General features: G+C 35.7%; 3 protein-coding genes across 3 annotated transcripts; 1 reads left to right on the top strand and 2 right to left on the bottom strand.

Annotated features, from left to right (window-relative positions):
- Positions 1–4,715: 4,715 nt before the first annotated feature.
- Positions 4,716–6,532, bottom strand: K444DRAFT_599894 (uncharacterized protein; the record flags this gene model as incomplete). Its single annotated transcript, XM_024878596.1, has 7 exons — positions 4,716–4,985; positions 5,047–5,199; positions 5,267–5,904; positions 5,989–6,167; positions 6,216–6,277; positions 6,326–6,397; positions 6,446–6,532. The coding sequence occupies 7 exons, from the start codon at positions 6,530–6,532 to the stop codon at positions 4,716–4,718; spliced, it is 1,461 nt and encodes a 486-aa protein (XP_024729581.1).
- Positions 6,533–6,978: 446 nt separating this feature from the next.
- On the top strand, positions 6,979–8,184 carry K444DRAFT_703933 (uncharacterized protein; the record flags this gene model as incomplete). The annotated part of the gene is made up of 1 exon (XM_024888074.1): positions 6,979–8,184. The coding sequence occupies one exon, from the start codon at positions 6,979–6,981 to the stop codon at positions 8,158–8,160; it is 1,182 nt and encodes a 393-aa protein (XP_024729580.1). The 3' UTR covers positions 8,161–8,184.
- Positions 8,185–17,905: 9,721 nt separating this feature from the next.
- On the bottom strand, positions 17,906–19,024 carry K444DRAFT_635643 (uncharacterized protein; the record flags this gene model as incomplete). The annotated part of the gene is made up of 2 exons (XM_024883892.1): positions 17,906–18,540; positions 18,733–19,024. The coding sequence occupies 2 exons, from the start codon at positions 19,022–19,024 to the stop codon at positions 17,906–17,908; spliced, it is 927 nt and encodes a 308-aa protein (XP_024729579.1).
- Between the last annotated feature and the right edge of the window lie 1,926 nt (positions 19,025–20,950).

Below are 20,950 nucleotides of genomic sequence, written 5' to 3'. Positions count from 1 at the left end.
GCCTTTTCTCAGTGCTGGAAACAAGTCGTTTGAAAATTGCTCAATGCTCACAATTCCCCTTCCCCTCGCCAACAATCCTCTCGGTACCCGATCCCAACTCTGTTTCCAGCATTCGCCAACATGAAAGTCATTCTGCACAAATCTTTTTACAACAAACTCACTCGCAACCTCAAGCGAGGTTACACAGAATCTGTATCGACTTGCTACCTAAGTTGCTCCCCACCACCTCCACTCTCAAGACAATACCAAGCCCAACTGCCGTATTCGGCTTAGACAGGCTCCAAGGCCTGTTGTTGCTACGCCGCAGTTTCTCACATCCTTCTCACACACGCCCATGATTCATCACTCGCGCGTTTACGAGGGGCTAACCGCCAGTTCCAACCATCTTCTTTCTGTCATAACTCAACTTGCTAGGTTCTCCAGTAAGTAGCTGCTTGGCTGCGCTGCACTGTGCCACTGGCACAGCCTTCAAGTAACGTAATTTTCCTCCTATCAAAAGCTTCTCCCATTTCTCTGTCTCTCACGAGCTCTCTAGTTGGTTCTCACGAAGTGTGCCATACCCTCATCTACTTCTAAGCAGATTGCAGACGAGGGAGCTTCGCCGCACTCCCCTCTATCAATATCTCCTGCATCCCAAATTGGGAATCGAGTTATGATGGATGCGGCGAGTAAACTTAGTACACTCGCTAGTCAGAACTGTTCCTTCGTTATTCGTAAGCGAGGGCTGACAGCCTTCATCGCGTGCCCCCCTTCGGTGCTTCGGGTGGGAATTCTGGCCGAGTTCCTGTCAAGTAAGATGCGAGCGTGATAGTAGAGACAACTACTTTGTCTAGGAGTAAGTGATTGTTGTTGGATTATAATGTTAGCGTAATGTAATTGATTATGCATGGAAGCTTGGGATTAGGATTTGGCTGGGAACTGCGCTGGGGGGTTGCCCCTGATTGGAACGTTGCTGCGATGACTCGGTGGGCGTTGACATCGATGCAGGCCAACTGAGTTCGAGCAGCGCAGTACCAGAACGCTTTTGAGGGCTTCTCCTTTTCGACGGTTCCTTTCGTTTCGTGGACCGAACGGCTTTCCCACTCATGACGTCGAGCGCTGTGAGACACCCGGGGACATCTCTCAGAACGATCAAAGAGAGGTCGTCAAGCAACGCACTCGATCCTTCATATCGAAAAGTTCGGAAGGCAGAGGTCGTAGTGCCAGTGCGGAGCCAGGCAGCCCCGTGGACATGTCTTTCCCTCCTCGAAGTACTCCTTCCCAGCCCCCTGAAAAATTCTAAACAAAGACTACGTTCAGAAGAAAGAGGTGTCTACAAAATGTACCCGCTCCGAATCAGTCTTCGAAACGAGCAGCAGCAAACACCTAAATCCTTCCCGCGTCGATCCTCGCCGTCTGCGAGCCTCCGTTCCTCTACAAGTGTCCCTGGAAGTCTGGGGGGGAAGGTCTGTGGGTAATCGAACGATCTGAGGCTTGGATTCAGATGGGGTTTGAGCTATGCTTTTCAATGCAGGACCCTCGGCTCGTCCCTTGAGCCATCGAACTCGATGTTCTCGAGGTGGTGGCTCAGGTACGAATAAGATTGTTTGTTAAGGAGGGAGGAGGGTCTTGGAGGTCAGCGTTCTGTCGCACATCGACTCAAATGTTTCCAAAGTTGTGGTACATTGGGGTTATCTGGGCGCGTTTTCTCAATGTGACGTCGGTTCGGGGTTTTGCTTTTATCATTTTTTTAAGCAAGAGGTCGAGTATACCCTGAGTGGCATGGCATGTCGGTTCCTTGATAAATCAATGTCCTATAATATGATGGAGTTTTCCTGACGTTGTGGCAGATTAGTTTGAGTATTACTGCGTGTTGAAGCTCTGTGCAATGAATCATGAGATGTTAAATAAGAAGGGAGCTTTGGAAAGAGGAGTCCTCTATTCGGCGCTTGCGGCCTCTCTTCCTACTCTGGCTGACCAAGTGGTAGTGATAGTGCTAGGGACAGAGACGTCGGGTCAGTGCGCTGACTGCAAATATGGTGTATATATTAAAATCCTAAATATGATCCTACTTTGGCAGGGAGGGAAGCGAGAGTCGATGAACTGAGTGATCGCAACTCTTGTAGTATACGAACCACCTCCCCCTCGCCGTGAACGCGAATATCACATCCCATTAAACCGCTTGGTGTTGATACTTGCGAACCACCGTGGCTGCAACCCTACTCTGCTGCTTGAACCCAATAAACATCTATCTCTACCGTGATCACAAGTGTTCATAACCTCATGACTTCAGTAATAATAATAATAACATGTACGAGTTTATTGTTTGTTTGTTTGTGTCTCTATCAATGTCTACTTCCGTGTCACATTCTCCTTGCTTTTCAGCTTTCATCGCAATCGGTTTCGATACATACAAGTTCATACCGGGAATCTGGGATCTTGAGGAGTGCAAGTATACTGTATTTACATCTCTCCTAATTCTTTGCTAGCAGTTGATTGGTTCTTTGCATCAGCTGCCTATATAATGGAACCCTCCTTTATCTCAGTGGTATCGTTGACTCGGAGATTAGCAAAAGTGGCCCTGGCAACTTTTCTGGCTTTTTTTTGCTTCTGCTGTTTATCTAGAACATCCTTAGGGAATTGGTTGGAACGATTTCTTGCTCCAGATTATGTTTTTTTTGGCGGTAGTGAGATCCACGTGAGGCGGACGTTTCAATCTCGAGTCAATTGATGTGGAAATTTTAGACCTTGAAGCTTTCCGGGCCAAACCAAAACTTGACAACTTCCTAGCTGTGTGACTACTTGACTAGATGAAGCTGGCGCGATCTCCCCTCCCCTTGGTTGGTTGAGGAACATTAGTACCACAATGCCGACGGCTTCCTAGTTCGCTTTTTCAGTTCCATTTATCCGTAAGAATATTCGAGCAACCTTGCCATCGGGTTCTAAGCTTTACACATGGAGAATGGAATCACACTCTGGTAGATATCGGGCAAGCTACGCATTCATCCCTTGACGGCGAGTAATCTGTCACTCTTGTCGAGACTGCTTGAGGCTGGGGATCAACTGGTAGGCTACCCAATGCCAAACACAATTTTTGGTTGCCAAAAACATGTAGTTGTGGGGCGAAAACGGACCTAAGATCTCTCCCAAGAACTAATCCCTTGCCGAAGGTCTATACACTCAAATCAAACAACGCATCATTTACCCGTCTTCCGGCAGATCCAATGACTGGTCAGTTATCTTATTCAGAGCTCTGTCCAAATGCAAGATGTTCTTCGTGGAAGTGAATATGGCTTCCTTTAGGAATATCCTGGTCAGTGTACTGAGGCCATTAGCGGGCTAGTCGACAAAACCGAGAAGCGAAAAGTGATTTTCTGATTTTTTGATTTTCGCGCCCGCATCCCCCCCCTATACCTCACTAAAAAAAAAAAAGTACAGCATATACGCCTTATTCTTAACTACTCTTAGTCCCCCCTTAGCTTACGTGGTCCGTAAGGCAAATCCTATGGATTACAAGACATATCTCTATCTCCCTTACTCTCTATATCCTCCGTACTACCTATATTACTCGAATTATCTATATCTTCTTTATTTCCTTCTCTTCTAGTATCCTTATCCTCCTCTACTATAATCTCCTTCCTTATTATCTTCTAATCTTATATCTATTTTTATATTTGCTTTCTATATTTTATAGGTAATCGAGGCTTTAATATAAAAAGTTTTATAAATATAAAATAAGGCTTTCTAGACTTAGTAGAATTAGTATTAAATTAATAGAAAATATAGACTTTACTATTATTATTATATTTATAATTTATATAAATATTATTGAATTTTTTTTCTATAACTATATAGTATTTAAAAGGGCCTCTCGGTTTCTTTTTATTATTATAAGTAATATAAGCTTAAAAGAATTCGGTTTTATAAATATATACTAAGCTTGCTTTTAGATTTATCTTATCTTTTTCTAATTTCTTTAGTTTCCTATCCTAATATAGTTCTATTTCTCTAACTTTAGTAGTATTATTAGATAATATAAGAAGATTAAAATATTATTATAAAAGAGAAAAAGGTAAAAAAGAAAGTTATATATAAAAAAGAGATTAAGAAATAAAAAAGTTTATTAATTAAATATATTAATAGAAAAGAATATTATAAACTGAGTCTAGATTATTAAAAAATATATTATAAATATTATCTTTTTATTTATTTATAGCTTTATTATTTTTTCTACTACTTTTATCTTTACTAGAACTATTATTTAAAGCTATCTTTAATATATTTTTAATAAAAAAAAGCTTTAATAATATTATATATTAGAATTAAAGTTATTTTTAGAAAGAGGTTAAGATTAAAGTTAAGGCTAAGATTAAAGCTAGTATAGTTATATTTTTATTATTAAAGCGTGCGAATTTCCCTTCGCTAGCCTTACCAATTTGCAGGTAGTACTATATAGAACAGTAATATAATTAGAGGTAGCTAAAGCGGCTCTAGGACTGACTTAAATTGACAGAATAATTCCTACTCCCTGTGCATCCGTCCACCTTGAGCTCTAGAATTCGGAAAGGATCGCGAGGCGTATTGATATGAAACAACTGAACCCTAAGCTTAATCCTCCCAATTGTCTTGTCTCGCAATTACTACTATATTCGACTCGCTTCGGGAGAGTGTTGTAAAATACAGCGGGATTCAACAATTATAGAATCATTGAAACTCGTTCATAAGCCACCCTCTCATTAGGCTCTCTGGATGCAACCATTTACAACACTCCTGCTCGTTACAGCTTGATTTTGAGAAATTCTCTTCATATCTAGCATCCGTATTTCGATCATTTCGTCTTCTTTGTGTGCCTTTATGGACAGTCTCCGGTCCCATAGAATGTAAGTGCCGACGACGGCGATTGTCAGAGGGATCGATATGGCCCAGTAGATCCAGAAGAGTGGCGACACGTAAAGTTCGTTAGACTTGCTTGATTGCCAGTCGAAGAATGTCATGCTGAACAGTGACTAGGAAAGTGTTACTGTTGATTTGGGGATGGGTGAGGGACATTTTGGAGACATAACATACGGACAGATAGGCGCCTGGAAGAAATACCGTTCCCAGTATCGCAATCACTTTTTGCGATACAGCTTCTCGTTTGTTTGAATAGGCTAGCTTCGTCTGAGCTTCAGCTATTTGAAAGCTCACTCTATTATCTATTTGTCCGCAGGACACAGAGAGCTGCCATCAAATCAATTAGCAGCTACATCCCAAATTCGAGTTTATCATTATGAAGAAAACAACTTACGGCATTCCGCTGAGCCTCCAACCTTTGCAGGGTGCTAGACTGGTAATATCCTTGACCCTGTACCTTCTTTCGGTAGAAACCGATGCGGGATGCGAATTTGGAATGAGTAAGCTCTGGCCACTTGCACTGAATGGCAACCCTTTGCATCTCAAATAAATTCATAGCCTCTTTGAACCCATCTAGTACTCGTAGATAAGCAGCTGGACTGTGCGACAGTGTTTTGGTGTGTGTCTCGACCAGATCTCTATTAATACGATCAAAGTCAATAATCTTATTCTCGTCGAAATAATCGTCGCTGTTTTCAACCACCATGCCGCCCACGACAAGTTCACTTTCATACTTATCCGGTATAAAATTAAGAGCCATTTCGATCTTGCGCAACCCGAGTCTTGCATCTCGTTGCTGGACTTCTAACCTCGCCGAGTAATAGTGGCTAAAGATGATGATGGGAAAGAGTATAGGATGACCGATTTGCTGGGACGATGCTTTGAGATGTTTAATGCTATCAATAATGTGCGACTTTGGGCTTGCTTTGCAGAATGCCGTAGTGATGCCTGTTAGCACATTAAACGATAACAGGAGCTCCCAGGCCCTGGTATGGACTTTCTTTGTAACATCGGATTTACGATATATGATTTCTGAGAAGCACTTGTCAGCTTGTTCAAACCAAAAGATAATTAGAGGATTGGAACGAAGTGTTTCTCCTGTAGAGATTCACATACGGAAGATGTGCTTGTCATCATCATCGATTGCAGACCAGAAGAATGGGCCCACAGTGCTTGATCCTTCTATACCTTTGTAAGGAAGATGCAACTCGGTCATCATTTTAGAGTATATATCAGGTGGGAGGCTAATGACGGAGGGGTCGAAAACTTCGGGGTGTAGTACATTTTGTTGCAGACTGAGTTGTCAGCCTTCTCATTAAAGTCATCAGGGTCTATCGACAAACATCATTCTAAAACCAGCAAGCTGAGTCATACCATCTGGAATTTTCGGTTGCTCAAACGCTCCCTGTTTATGCTTTAGAACGGGGCTTGAGAAATTTCAAAGGCAACATACCTTCTGCGAGAGGAAATCAGTAAATTGATTGAGTGGTAGCGATTGCTCAACCACAGTGTCATAAAGAGGGTCCTAGTACACCCCGGTCAGTCGTCGTACTGAGGGTTGAAATAGACTCACTGAATAATTAAACATCTCTAAGCATCGAGTCTCCTCATTAATATATCTGCACTTCTCGATGTTGAATCGAAATAGATAGTCATCCATCGTTTCCGGAGGAACAAGGTTTTGCAGAAATGTATCGAAGTTATATTCAAGGGGAAGAATGGTCGAATATTGAACAAAATTGAACAACTCGTTCGACAATCGCTTCTCTACCCGGTGAGCACAAACAATAAATACCAGCCGGGCCCGCCGGGCGCGACAGCCTTACGCAGGCTGCTGAGGATGAGCAGGTGAGGAGCAGCCTAATGGGCGTAGCACGAAACTATGTAATAGGTAAACTTATATTTACTTTTTTAAAGTATTTATCGCCCCCTGGGTGGTGGGGGTAAGGGGAATGGGGAGGTCGAAACGTTAATTACCTTAGGCAAGGGTCTTGGCGGGGCCGAGGATCTGCCGGGGGTGGTGACTTTTTGGGGTTTCTCGGCGAGGTCGATGCACTCTGTATAAATCAGGACGATATAACGGAAAGAAAGCATCAGGTTTCCCGAATGAGATCCATTTACGGTCAAGCTTCACAAGTTGTGGTTTGGCTCGGTGAAGGGTGGGATGGGAGTGATATGGCACTAGAATTTTTGGCCAGCCTGGCTGGCAATGAAACTCTTCATTTGGATCCCTTGCTGGAGCCAAGTATTTCTGTGAATGGACTCTCTTTGAGTTCTGTCGAGCTTCGTGGCCACCTCGTCCGTTTATTTGGGTTCCCTTGGTGGAATCGCACATGGACTGTTCGGGAACTCGTCCTCTCTCAAAGATTGGTCTACCAATGCAGCAAGAGCTCCATTACTGGCGAAACAATGTCCATGGCCGTAGCAAATTTCTGGAGTCACAGGACTCGGTGCTGCGCAGGTTGCACAATATGGGACTCGGAGCAAATTTCAACTGAACTTGGGTTGACCGTGCACGATGCCTTCACTCAACCAGCTCGTTTGGACTTCATCACCAAGGCCAGAGGACCCTCATATAGCATACTCGCTGCAATAGCAACCTTTTGCGGACGAGAAGTTACTGATCCACGGGACAAAGTGTATGGCCTACTGGGCTTAGGAACTGGTGTATATACGGACCTTGTGGAACCGGATTATACGCTCTCGCCCGAAGAAGTATGTCAGGCTGTTGTGATCAAGTCAACCGAGCGAACAGGCACGCTCGAGTTTCTTAGCCATTTGTTTGAACCCCGAAATCCCAAACTCCCCTCATATATCCCAAATTGGACGGCTAAGGGTTTTGGGGGAGTTATGCTCGAAAATCGTTTGAGCGATCTCAAACTGTTTAATACGGCCTTGGATATATTAACTGATTTCAAGCTCATCGCTTCTCGGGAAGCAAAGATATCGGGTACGATATTCGATGTCATTATAACCACAAGCTTCCGGGCTTTACGGAGTGCGGAGAATTATAATGCCGAGTTCTTTAATGATATTCACCGACTTGCTCGTATAGAGGACTCGTCTGAAGAGCAGTATGGCAGCACTAAATGTTCACGATGGGTGGCATTATGGCACTCCTTGTGCGGGGGAATCGAACCAGTTTTCCAGGACTCCAACATTTATAGTCGACGCCTAAAAGGCTCCACAGACCTTTCTAGGTACTTCAAATGGAAAGAATTTTCACGGCTAGTCCTGAAAGACAGGCGGAACTGTAGGAGCATGATATGCCCACCATTTGTGGGTTAATCAATACGGCAACTTATAACAGGCGCTCTCTAGGCGGTATGTATCAATAATAAAAGGAGCCCTCTATTAGGGGAAAAGGGAAATGCTCCTGGTCAATACGTCTTTGAAATCGTAACGTATCTTAACCAAGGCCTGCTTGCAAACTAAGCCGTATTCTCAGTCTCTATATACGGTAAACGCCTATGCGGGGCGTTGGGCCCACATTTCTTTTGTTATCTATGGATAATGGGTCGAGGTGAGAAGACCCTTTAGGTCTAACTTCTGGCTATACTAGTTAATTGGAAGGTAACCCCGAGCGATAGAATCGACGACCAGGATTAATAGAGTATACGGATATATTAACTATATAGATACTAATAATTAGTACAGGAAAGAGAAAGAAGCCAAATTATAGCAATGAGATTACCTAGATATTGGTAGGGGTCGGCCCGCAGCCAACCACTATATTCGCATTACTTTCTGGATATTGTGGGAGGGAAACTGCGACAAGACAAAAACCCACATAAAGTACACCAGAGCGCAAAACGTGACTTGATAGTAAAACAACAAGATCAAAGGCATAAATAGTAAAGCATAAATAGTATATAGTATACAAAAGCTCAGTTAATTGAATATAAAGGAGAGATTCTTATCTAGAACTATAGAAAAGCCAGCTTTCTTATATGATTTCCGCAAGTTATATATAAAAGGCTCTAGCCTTTATTATATAACCAAAATATTAAAACTATTAAAATAAAGCGATTTTTAATAGAGTATGGCTTGCCGTACTATATCTGATCCCCTATTTATTTATACTTGTCCCCTAAATACCAAAAACTAATAGAAAATCCCTATTCAGAATCCAAAATAATAAAATAGTTAGGATTCTCCTCTACTAGCATTTCTAATTTCTTTTTAATATACCGAAAATATAATCTATTACCCTTAAATAGTCTTATTTCATACTCTCGAACTTACTTAAAAGTAATCCAAACCAGCTTAATTATATTCTTATACTAAATATAATATAGTTCTCTTTACTACTTAGTATTTGCCTTTAATTATTAGTTAGTCTTAACCTTTATAGCTAGATACTAAAATAGCTTATTATAGCGAATTATATTATATATTATACTAATATATTCCAAATAAATAGCTTCTTTAAATTTCGTATTATTCTTAGTATTCTTAAATTAGCCTTTAGTAAAAAAAGAAAGCTTTTAATAAAAAGCTTTAATAACTTTATAGAAAACTCTATTTTTATATATTCTATTCTAAATAGTAATTAGGCTTATTAGAATTATAATAAAAGACTTTTTAAATAATAGATTATTATTAAGCTATTCTTTAATTATTCTTTAATTATAATTCCAAATTTATAAATTATCTAGCTAAAAATATCTATTTATTTAGTTAAGTTTACTATACTTAAATACTTTTCTCCTTCTTTCTTTATTAGATATTTATTTAACTTCTTTATATTTTCTAAATTGAAATTATTATAGATAGAAAAGTAATTAATACTCTTAAGAACTTTTTTATTAAAAGAAACTACCTTCTTATAGTTTATAAAGAAAATATAGCTAATATTCCGATTTTCCTTACTAAAAAAAACTTACTATTTAGAGCTTTAATAATAGCCAGATTCTTAGTATTTCCTTTATACTAATAGTAATTAATATTTCTAGAAATATAATATCGGGCTAGCTAAGAGTAAATAATTAGATAAATAAAATATTTAGCTAATATTTTATAAAATCCAAGTTATATTAAAAGATCTGCTATTAAGAATTAAAAAACTAAAATAAAATAGCTATTATCTAGATTTCTAGATTTCGATATTTTGTTTTTTTAGAAATGAAATTATAATATTTCTATTTTCTTTATTAAAAGCTTTTAGATATTAAGTATTTTAATTTATTTTAGGTAATTCTTTTTATAAATATAGCTATTTATATTTAGATTAAAGGTACTAAATTTAGGAATAGAAGCTATAGTATTAAATTAGAACTATAAATTCGAATAAAATTAATTAAAAATCCGATATTTATATTTATAGTTTATAATTTCTTTATTTTCTAAAAAGAAATCCTATATTTTCTTATATATCTAAATAATAGAAATATATTTCTTATTTTTAATAACTTTATAGATTTTAATAACTATTTTTAAAATATTTATAAGCTTAATATTAATTATTTAAATAGAAAAAACATTAGTAAATTACTAAAGATATATTTTATAAAAAGTTTTAAAAAATCTATTAATAATTCTATAATATTTTTATTTACAAATAAGTTCCAGAATACTATTATATAACTTTTTAAAGATATAGTTATTTTAATAATTAAGTATTAATTTCTATTTAGCTAATATCTTATAAGTATAATACTTAGATATATTATTAATATTATTAATATTCTTTTTTTTTTTAGTTTTTAGCTTTCTAGATAATATCTCTTTTTTACTTTTCTTTATTTTATTTCTTATTATATTACTAATCTTATATTTAGACTAGTATTTAAATCTGTATTATTTATTAGAAGTTTTAGATTTAGTTTATTCTTTTTTTTACTAGATTCTTAAATAGTTTTATTATTAATATTAATAATAGGTTTTATTAGTTTAGTTTTAGTTTTATTAGTTAGATCTAATTAAATTACTATTAAAATTATAATAAAGGCCTATTTTCTAGGCTTATTATAGAAGTTAGAGAAAGATTTATTATTATAATATTCTTTAATAAAGATTCCGGAAATATTAAAAATATATTATCTAGCCTTAAGATTATTAGCTAATAATAGCTTAAAAACTAATTCTTTAGGTTTTAAAATAGTTTTAATATACTTAAATACCTTAATAATATCTAATTTAGTAAATATACTATTACGAGTCGCTTAGACTAATAGACGTATATATAGGGAAATAGCTTTACTATATAGGTAATTAGATTAAAAGGTATAATAATAAGGTTAGAAGCCTTATTAGCTATTCTACTATATAAGAGTATAGTATATATTACGTAACTAGCCGTATACGTAATACATACTATAATATATACTAATATTCTAATATTTTTTATTTTTAATATATTTCAAAATAGCTTTATTAATTAATTAAATAGCCTTATATACTAAAGCTTTTATTTTAAAAAGGAAATATAACTTTTTATAAATATTTTTATTAAGGTTATTATAGATATTATTAATATATTAGTTAAAGGCTTTATTATATAATATAATTCTATTCTAATTCTTGGTTTCTAAACTATTTATTATAATCTTAATCTTATTAAGCTTCTTTTATTTGCCTTTAGTAATGCCTTTAATAATATTTTCGAATTTTCTATTATTAGCTTAATAGTTCTTTAGTTTCTCTTTAGTTAATTCTAGTTTAATTCTATTTCTAATAAAGGTTTTTTATTTTAAGAATTTATTATATATATTATTTAGCTTATTAAGAATATTTATATTAAATTCGGTAATTATAGCTATTTTTTCTAATATTAGTAATATAAAAGCCTATTTCCTAATATAAGTAATAGCTTAATTAGCTCTCTAATTACCTAATTAGATAAGCCTATTTAATAATAAAAGATTAAATATAATTCGGGATTTATAATAGGTCCCGATTTAATAATTATATAATATTAGAATCTCGGCCTTAAAAGAGGCTAAAACTAATAAATTTACTAATATATTCTAAATATATCTTTATTTTTATATACTTTCTTTTATTTTGAAATTATTCTATATATTATAATATAGCCTTATTAAAAATATATTCTTAATTCTTATTTCTTTATATTATTATATCTTATTTATTTATATTATATTCTATAATATTATAGATTTTACTAATTCTTTTATTAATTTATTATATTTCTTTTTAATTTATTTATTATATCTTTTAATTCTTTATTTCTTTCTATTTCTATATATATTATACTAGTATATTTATAGCTATATAGAATAATATTTTATTATTATTATTTCAGGAATATATATTTTAAATACCTAATTTTTGCCTTTTTCTATTACTATTAAGCCTACTAATAATTAGTTTACTAAAAATGAAATTATATAGAATAAGAGGTTTACTAAGAGAAGTGTGACGGCTGGCGTAAGGGCATGATCTGCCAAGGACAGGATATCGGAAACAGGCACAAAACGAAGCTAAGCCGGAATTGCTTGGACGGAATAATACTAAAGGTCGAGGCATCCTCCCTACTTTGTTCCATAGCTTAGTATTTTCCAATACATGAGATTCTTTGAACTTTGAGCCTTCGACCATTGCATTGATCCCGCCGTCACAATTACTACTTGTTTTAGGAAAATTAGCAGAAATAGGTATACGAAGATTGCGGCATAAAGTATAATAACGAGATAACCGGGCATCTGTACAGCGGGTTCACGTTCAGGCCGCTTTCTACCACACTCACCTACTAAAGCCCCTATATTTCCAGGCTACTCCCCTATAAGCACGCTATAAACTATAAACAAGGGGTACCACACCTTTAGAAGGCATATCCCCTGTACTTACAAGGGCAGAGTCCCTAAAGGGGCCTTGTAATAGCTACTCTCATAGCGTCCGATCCCTATAGTTGCTCTGCCAGCAGCACTATAACCTTGAAGATCTTCCATAACCTTGTGGATGTCTCACAGTCCTATTTTAGGGCTTTAAGCCTAGAGTTACAAGGCTTATAGCAGGCATATTACCTTAAACCACACCCTGGAGTCCGCTAAGACTACTACGCGAGCGTAAATGCCCTGTAATCCCGTCACTTTATGCCGCAATCTTCGTAAGAGACAATTAGTAAAATAAATTATTTTAAAGAGATTTAGTAAGTCGCCTCCTGAGCTCCAATTGCGATGGACCAGCGTCTGCTTCAATTTCTGCACTACACAATACACATTTGACACATTTGCGGGAGACCTGGATACTGATGGCGATAAGCAATATTACCAGGCCGAAAATGCAAGAACACTCGCCTTCATATCTGAGCTTGGGCGAGTAGGCCGAGTAGAAGAGACTACTTCCACCGAACCAGATTGTGGCTTATGTTGGGCTAAATACGGAGAGTCTTTAGGAGAAATTGAGGGTGGAGAACCAACCAAACTAGCCTCACTCGCTGGCTCTCTGAGCACAAGTCCTAGACTCCTATCCCATGCGTCGGGCCACGATATAACAGCCGTCCCTTTAATTATATAATAGCCTTCTTTTAGAACTATATTATTTCTTCCACTATAGCTTTAGAGTAGACAATTTACCCAGTATGACACATGTTTTCCCCTAGCCAAAAATTGTTTTCCTCTTCCCGAACAGTGTATTAAAGGATTATTCAAGTTATCCAAGTTATTCATGAATATTCATGAATAACTTGAATAAAATATAAGTAACGAGTAGCTTAAAAAACTTGAGTAAAATAGAATAATTATTCATGAATAACATGAATAACCATGAATAATCACGTGGAAGTCACGGGATCATTATAAATCGACATATATTTAAATTTAAAAAAAAAGAACTAAGGTACTTATTAAGCAGCCTTATATAAGCTAAGCTAGAACTTATATAAGGCTACTTAAATATCAATTTTCTATAATAATAAACTGATTATACTCCTCAGAATCTTGGTTTTTCTCTTCTTTTTTAGCCTCTTCTAATTTATCTTGAAATAACCCCCAGCTTTTTGAGCAAGATATTATCTTAAAAGTACTCTTATTAAGTTTATTATATAGTTTAGATATAATAAGAGCACCGTAAGAAAAAAACCTCTTACTAGCTATCGAGGAAGCCGGAATTCCTAAATATTTCCTAGCTATTAAAGCTAATACAGGGAATCTAGCGGTATTAGACTTCTAATAGTCTAAGGGCTTAGTCTATATATATATTAGTACTAATATATTAAAAAATATTAAGAGAATATCGGATAGATATTTAATAGAATTTAAGTAAAGTTTTACTTATTTTTTTATCTTCTCTTTTTTCTTCTAAATAAGTTATTAATTCGTTCTCTATTTTAGAGGACAAATTAATAATATATATATCCGAGCTACTAGAATCGGAATCGGAATTGGCCATACTAATATCCGAAGTATTGGATCTAGCTTGAGATATATTATAATTATATTTATATCTAAATTTAAAAATTAGTTATTAAAATACTAAAAGCTAATAAAAGGAAGTACTTATATGTTATAATTAGTCTTTAATCTGTTATATATATCCGAAGATATACCGCTAGATAAGCTAATACTAGTTAATTCTTCTTATTTAATTCGAGGATTAAGAATAAGAGCCAAATATAAAACTTTATTTTTATTATTTAAAATACCTGTTTTAGGATAATAGTTTCGAAGTTTAGCTATATTCTTATTTATAGTATCTATAAATGCTTTGTTCTATTAAATATTAGTATAAAAATATTAATAATATAAGAAGAATTTAAGAAAAGACTTACTTTAAATTCTTTTTTGAAATTTTCTAATTTATTATATATTTTATATACTTTAGGTATAATATAATATATAGTAGAATAGTTTTTGGCTTATAACTTAGTTATTGCCTTAATAAATATTGAAATTATATTTAAAATATTATTTAAATAAGTAATTTTAATATTAGTTAAAACTAGACTTTTATTTTAAAAGTCTTTAAGTTAGAGCTATTAATAACTACCTTAATAGCTTTATATATATATAAAAAGTTCTTTAATATATAATAAGTCGAAGACTACTATATTTTTAATCTATAAATAATTAGTATTAATTAATAATTTAATAATTAAAGAATTAATTACTTATTAAGTTAAGGGAATCGAGTATTTTCTATATTAAAAGCTTTAATCTGAGCTTCTAATAGTCATTGGTTTTCCTGGTTATATTTAAGACCTATAATAGTCTTTCTAACCTTTCTCTAAATTAATAAATCTAGAATTTATTAATAAAATTCTTATAAATTATATAGGAAACTTACTTATTACTTGTTTTCCTTCTTCTTCTTCTCTATCTTCAAGTTCTTTTATTTCTTACTTATATAAATCTATAGAATAAGAAGTATTATAATCGTTCTTAATAAGAGCTTTTAAAATATCTTGAACTACTAGATTTAATATATAAACTATATAAGGAATATCTCCTTGAAATTTAATACCTTTCTTATTATAATGCTTTATAAAAGCCTTTAATAAGGTATTATTTAAGCCAGTATTATCTCGAGTAATACTAATAAAAAAAAATTAGTAATTATATAATTAAATTAAATTTAAATTACTTATCTAGTAATATTATATTTAATATTATATTGTTTTAAAGCTTCTAATAAAATAGAAAGCATATAAATACCGGAGTATATATTATTTAAATCTTTTATAGCTAATAAATAAGATTTTAATTTAAAATCCTTATTTATAAAGTATTTATAATATATTAGTATATATTTTACTTAATAATTATTAAAATATATAAACTTATATAATAATTCCAAGAAAGGCCTTTTAATTTATACTTATTCAAGTATCTAAAATAATAGAGAAGGTTTCTTAAGAATTAATATTCTCTTTTAACTTTTTTTTAATATTTAAATTCTTTTTAATATAGTATAACTTAAGCTTATCTATAAGAGCCTTCGAGTATATAGCAGGTACTTGACTATTAAATACTAGTATATATATAAATAAAGAATAAGGTAATAAAAGCTTACTAATTTAAATAAGATATTAGCTTTTTAAAGCTTGAAGTAGTAATAGCCCGAAAAGAGATATTATTATTAATAATAAAATTTAATAATAATCTCTTAAAGTAATTAATAATAAAGCTTTCTTCTCATTGTCCCGATTACTTATTAAAAAGGCTAGTTATAGTTATTTGTAAGACTTGACTAGAAGTTTTACTTTTATCTATTAAATATATTAGTAAATATTTCTTTTTAATTAATAATAAAATAATTTACTATTATTATTACTATCTTTAAAATTCTTAAGATCTATAAATCTATGGGAATGCCGAAAATGAGAGTAATAATTACTTATAGAAGTATATATTTATTAATTAAGCCATATTTTACTATTAGATTAGTTAGTAAAAAATTTATTAAAAATTAATATATTAACTTACAAATATCCTCTAATTATATACTTAATAGTATATATACGGAGGTCCTTGATATTCTCTTATATAGGATTTAGCGTCTTTTTTAAATAGCCTTTCTTAAAAAGAGAAGCTTGCTTATTAAGTAGTCTTAATTCGAAATCGGGGTGATTTTGATTTATATTAAGCTTGATTAAGGAGTCTTGAGACATTTTCGAGTATATTAAGTATATATAAGGATATATATAGTATAAAGTAATATAATAAGAGTAATGGTTAATTTTTTATAAGTAATTAAAATATAAGAAAGAAGTGAATTCGAGAAAAACGATATATTCTTATAGAAAGTTCTAATATTCTAAAGTCTGCTTTATAATTCTTCTGATTATAAAGGTTTGCTTTAGTCCGGAGATTCTAGTTCTTCAATTTCTAATTTTTAGCTCCTATATTAGTAATTTAATATAATTATAATTTACGGAGGTTTTGGAAGTATTATTGAGGTTCGATTCGCTTACCAAGTGCCACTACTACCTGATTGGCTAGTGAGGTGGCGCCAGGTGCGGGACCACCCGAGGCCTTACCTAATTAAGCTAGCTTATCACGTGCACAGATCACGTGCGTTATTCAAGTTATTCATGAATATTCATGAATAACTTGAATAATATATGAATAAAATATAAATAACGAGGTTTATACTTGAATAAAATAGAATAACGGCTATTATTCTATTTTACTCTATTCATTTGATACACTGTTCCCGAATGGCAATTTTACATCATTTGCTCCATTGAAGGTTGTCCGTCGGGACTTGGAATTGCAGCGTCGCTTAAAAAGGGGGTGGGGTAGCATGAGTTCCTGGTGATTTGTGCAGAGGTGGGGAGCCAAGCATGCTTGGCTGGAAGGAGTAACTGGAGCTAACTCTTATATGACCTTTTGCTGCTCTAATTTAGCAGTATAAGAATCTTGTTACTCCACCTATGCTTTAATCAAGGCGCGTTGGTTTTTCGATGGATCTGCAAAGCTCGCTTAGTGTTACGAAGTGGGAGGAGCGGTTTTTTAAGCGAGCAAGGTGCCACGAAAAAAAGGCAAAAGAAATCCGGGAAGATCCAAAAACTATGGTTTCGCTCAATTTACTGTTTGGTAGAGCATATCATCCTCACGTTGAGGGTCCTTGTGGGGGCACACGAAAAGTAATCAAGGTCGACTCGAGAACATTTGAACTTAGAGTAGTCCTGAGAATTTAAAACCGTTTCTCTCGGATCTACTAAAATGGATCGCCCGGTGTATCTGAAATTATGTGGCCTTTCTTACCTATTAATTATTTTAATATCGATAATCTTTGATGCATTTTCAGGAGTAAGCAAAAAGTGGTAACTTCGAGGAGCGGCCAATGGCCAAGGATCATGGAAGGTTATAAGTCAAGATCATGCGTTATTAGGCCGTCGCGAAGTCAATTCTTGCCTCGGCGGTTTACGTGATGTGCTTTCTGGACAGAGATTCCAATCCTCATCCGCTGAACACGGCGGTCAAAATATGTACAGCACAAATGCAATACCAACTATCACGGATGAAGGCAAGAGCCAATGGAAATCATTGCTACAACCTTTCTCCACGTCTTCTACGTTCTTCGGCTTGCGTGTCGTGGGCTAAATATAAACTACAGTGAGATCAGCCGCTTACAACCCCAGGAGATTGAAACTATCCTCGAACACGTCGAGAGCCTGGTCCAGACAGTACTCCTCAAAAAATTGGTTAAAAGCATCCTCGTGCTTTCGAAAGAAGCGACATCGATGCCTCCAGAACTTTCTCCATTCACGAACAACCTCAAAGCGAGCGATGTCGGCACGAATGGCTGAGGTGGCCTCTGGATACCAGTCCTGACCTTTGTTAAAAGGGCTCGGAAGACGTGAGCGGAAGTCGTCCTCATACACAGGAAGATCATTGCTTGCTGCTTCCCAATCACAGTATCTCCAGTATACAGGACCAACCATTGTCGGAGGGTGGTTGTCCCCCGAACCGTATTCAAAGCGTTCATCGTGAACAAACAGAACAGCGAGGTTGAAAAATCTGAAGATCCCGTCCGTTTCAAGGGCCAGGTATCCAAGCAGGTATTTTTGACCCCATCCAGGCGTCCAGAAGCTCCCATAGGTAAAGGCGGTAACGCGGAACGCCATTTGGTGGAAGGTCCCAGCCGCGCCAACCGACGCAACAGCACGATCCCAGACATGCCCACTGACCACAAGCGTAAATCCCATTACAACCCAAGTCATAATTAACGAAGTTATCCAGACGGATGGGGATGGAGTATGCACTTTTGAGGCAGCAGTAAAGACGTCGACAAGTCAAACCAAGGCAAACTGCTGTAGCCTCTGGCAGCATATCGAAGACACGTAAGGCCAATTCTACAAGGATCGTATCGAGGTTGGATCTGATAACTTCGCTCGTTCCTCCAATCTCTGGTTGCATTAGATAAATGTTCACCTTCCGGATGAGACTAACATACCTTGCCCCTGACCGTGTTCAATGTCATGTCCTATGTCTGTCGGTACCTCCAAGGGATTGACTTCGCCTTCTCCGGTTGGCTGCAATGTTGCCGCTCCACCAATTTGTTCAAAGCCATTCAAAGCGGGTGCCTCCATCTTCTCGCTCATCTCTTCGCTATGAACAAGAGTATTTCTGCAGCCCTGGGTTGGGATTATTGGCAAGGCAGGACGAAGAGAAGCATTGATAGTCTGCTCAAAGGCGATGGAGATTGATGATGTGTCTGCGGAGATAATTTTTCCATTTGACTCCATGTTGGAATTGGTGGTCTGTTGATCGAAGGTGGGCGGTTTCTGTGCCAAAGTTGCTTCGGAACGAGAAGGTATGGTTGTAATCAGGGGGAGGACCCTCGTTCGAAGAGGATGCAGATGTACTGTGCAGAATTGCTCGTTTCCAAGGGCTAGAGAAGAGAGGAGAGGTTCTGTCGAGAAGAGGGCGTGACGTAAAAGGGTAGATGGTGAGCAGCCTTATTTACACGGACTTGAAGGGGGGGGTCCAAGCTGTAGCCGATTCACCACTACCTGCCTGTAGCTTTGGTATTCATGGAAGTTAGATAAGTTCAGCATTCATCTGCTATGCCTAGAAATTGAGCAAGATGTTATTGAGTATCTTCCAAGTGTTTGAGTGGGCTACCGATGGGGGCAGGAACTTCGAGAAGGGCAGGATGGTAGAGGCCTCACAGGTGGCCTGGGGAAGATCAATCTTACGCCTTTTTCGTTTTCAAATTCAAGGTTTCACTCAATTTCTCATCACCACGGTGTCATATGATACGAAATGGAGACCCAAAGTGTATTGCTGGCGAGCCGCTCCCATTATCGCAACTTCCCTGCTCTCGAGACACACCCCTACTGTACCTCACAGCCCCCGTCTATATGAACGCACTCTGCAGAAAGCCAAAAGACCCAGAGACCGATAATATTAGTATCGCTGCAATTCTCGTTGGCGATTCACATGCTCCGTTGCCCAAAGCCAGGGTTTTTCCAGAGCTTCGTCACCCAAGTCGGAGGTAGAGGAACACCCATGAATGGTGCACTATTGCCTTTCTACAACCCAGGAGCCTGGATCCAGTGTGTCAAATGATTAGGTTTGATTTGATTAGACCCCCCTACTCAAATCAAATCAAGTCAAAATCAAGCTAATCAAATCATACTTAATTATAATCAAAGATAATCAAAGATAATTAATTAGATTTATCACGTGATTACACACATGACTCTGGAGCTTCGGAAGCCGAGATAAGGCTAAAATAAGGTCTGGGCTAGCCATATTCGGTATTACTAAAGGCGCTCTTTACTAAACCAGGCCTAGCGCTAATTAGTAAGCGAAGCCAAAGGCGCTAGAACCTCCTTGTTTTCCAGTGATTCCTTGCCACTAATAAAAGAGCTATAAATAAACCCTTAGAGTAATTAAAGAAGAAGAAATAAGAAAATAAGAAGGGAAAAGAGAAAGAGATTTCTAAAGAAGAAAACTATCAAGATAAATTAATGTTATAGTAGTAGTAAAGAGCTTGAATTGAGCTATTTGCCAGGCTAAGGAAGCACTGGCCACATGCTAAGTCACGTGTAATAACACCACGTGACTGGTACCACGTAATAAAAACTAGTTTATTATTTTAGATTTAGACTAATTTTATACTCTTATATATGCTTTATAGATTTTATTTATATCTTGTTACTATAGCTACTAGTTATTTAATAATCTTTAAAAATGCCTAAGATAGTATACTTTTGTATTATCACGTGATGATTATAGTTAATTATAATTAATTATAATAAAAATCAAGCTAATCAAATCATACTTAATTATAATCAATTCTAACTAATTCTAATTAATTAGCCTTGATTATTTTTTGACACACTGCCTGGATCCATCAAACATATCTTCCAAACAAGCCTCCTTGTAACTGGCTTCAAAGTCCTTCGGATTGCGTTGAGCGACTGGGAAGCGATACCAAAACATCCTCCACTCGTCGACAATGTCAAATCGAGCCACATCCGTCTTGATTGCTGCCATAGCTGCTGGGTACCAACCATTACCCGTGTTATAGGGCTTTGGAAGTCGCGATTCAAAACCAGGTTCGTGGAAACCGAAAGGAGTGTTTACTGTTGCCCTTACCCAATCACAGTCTCGACCACACAGACACTACCCAATTCTACGAACGCTGCCAGGCAATCATATTT

The sequence above is a fragment of the Hyaloscypha bicolor genome, assembly GCF_002865645.1.
Source record: "Hyaloscypha bicolor E unplaced genomic scaffold K444scaffold_165, whole genome shotgun sequence".
NCBI classification, from domain to species: Eukaryota; Fungi; Ascomycota; class Leotiomycetes; order Helotiales; family Hyaloscyphaceae; genus Hyaloscypha; species Hyaloscypha bicolor.
Note: the sequence above shows the minus strand (reverse complement) of the source record. Positions and strands in the feature narration are given on the sequence as shown.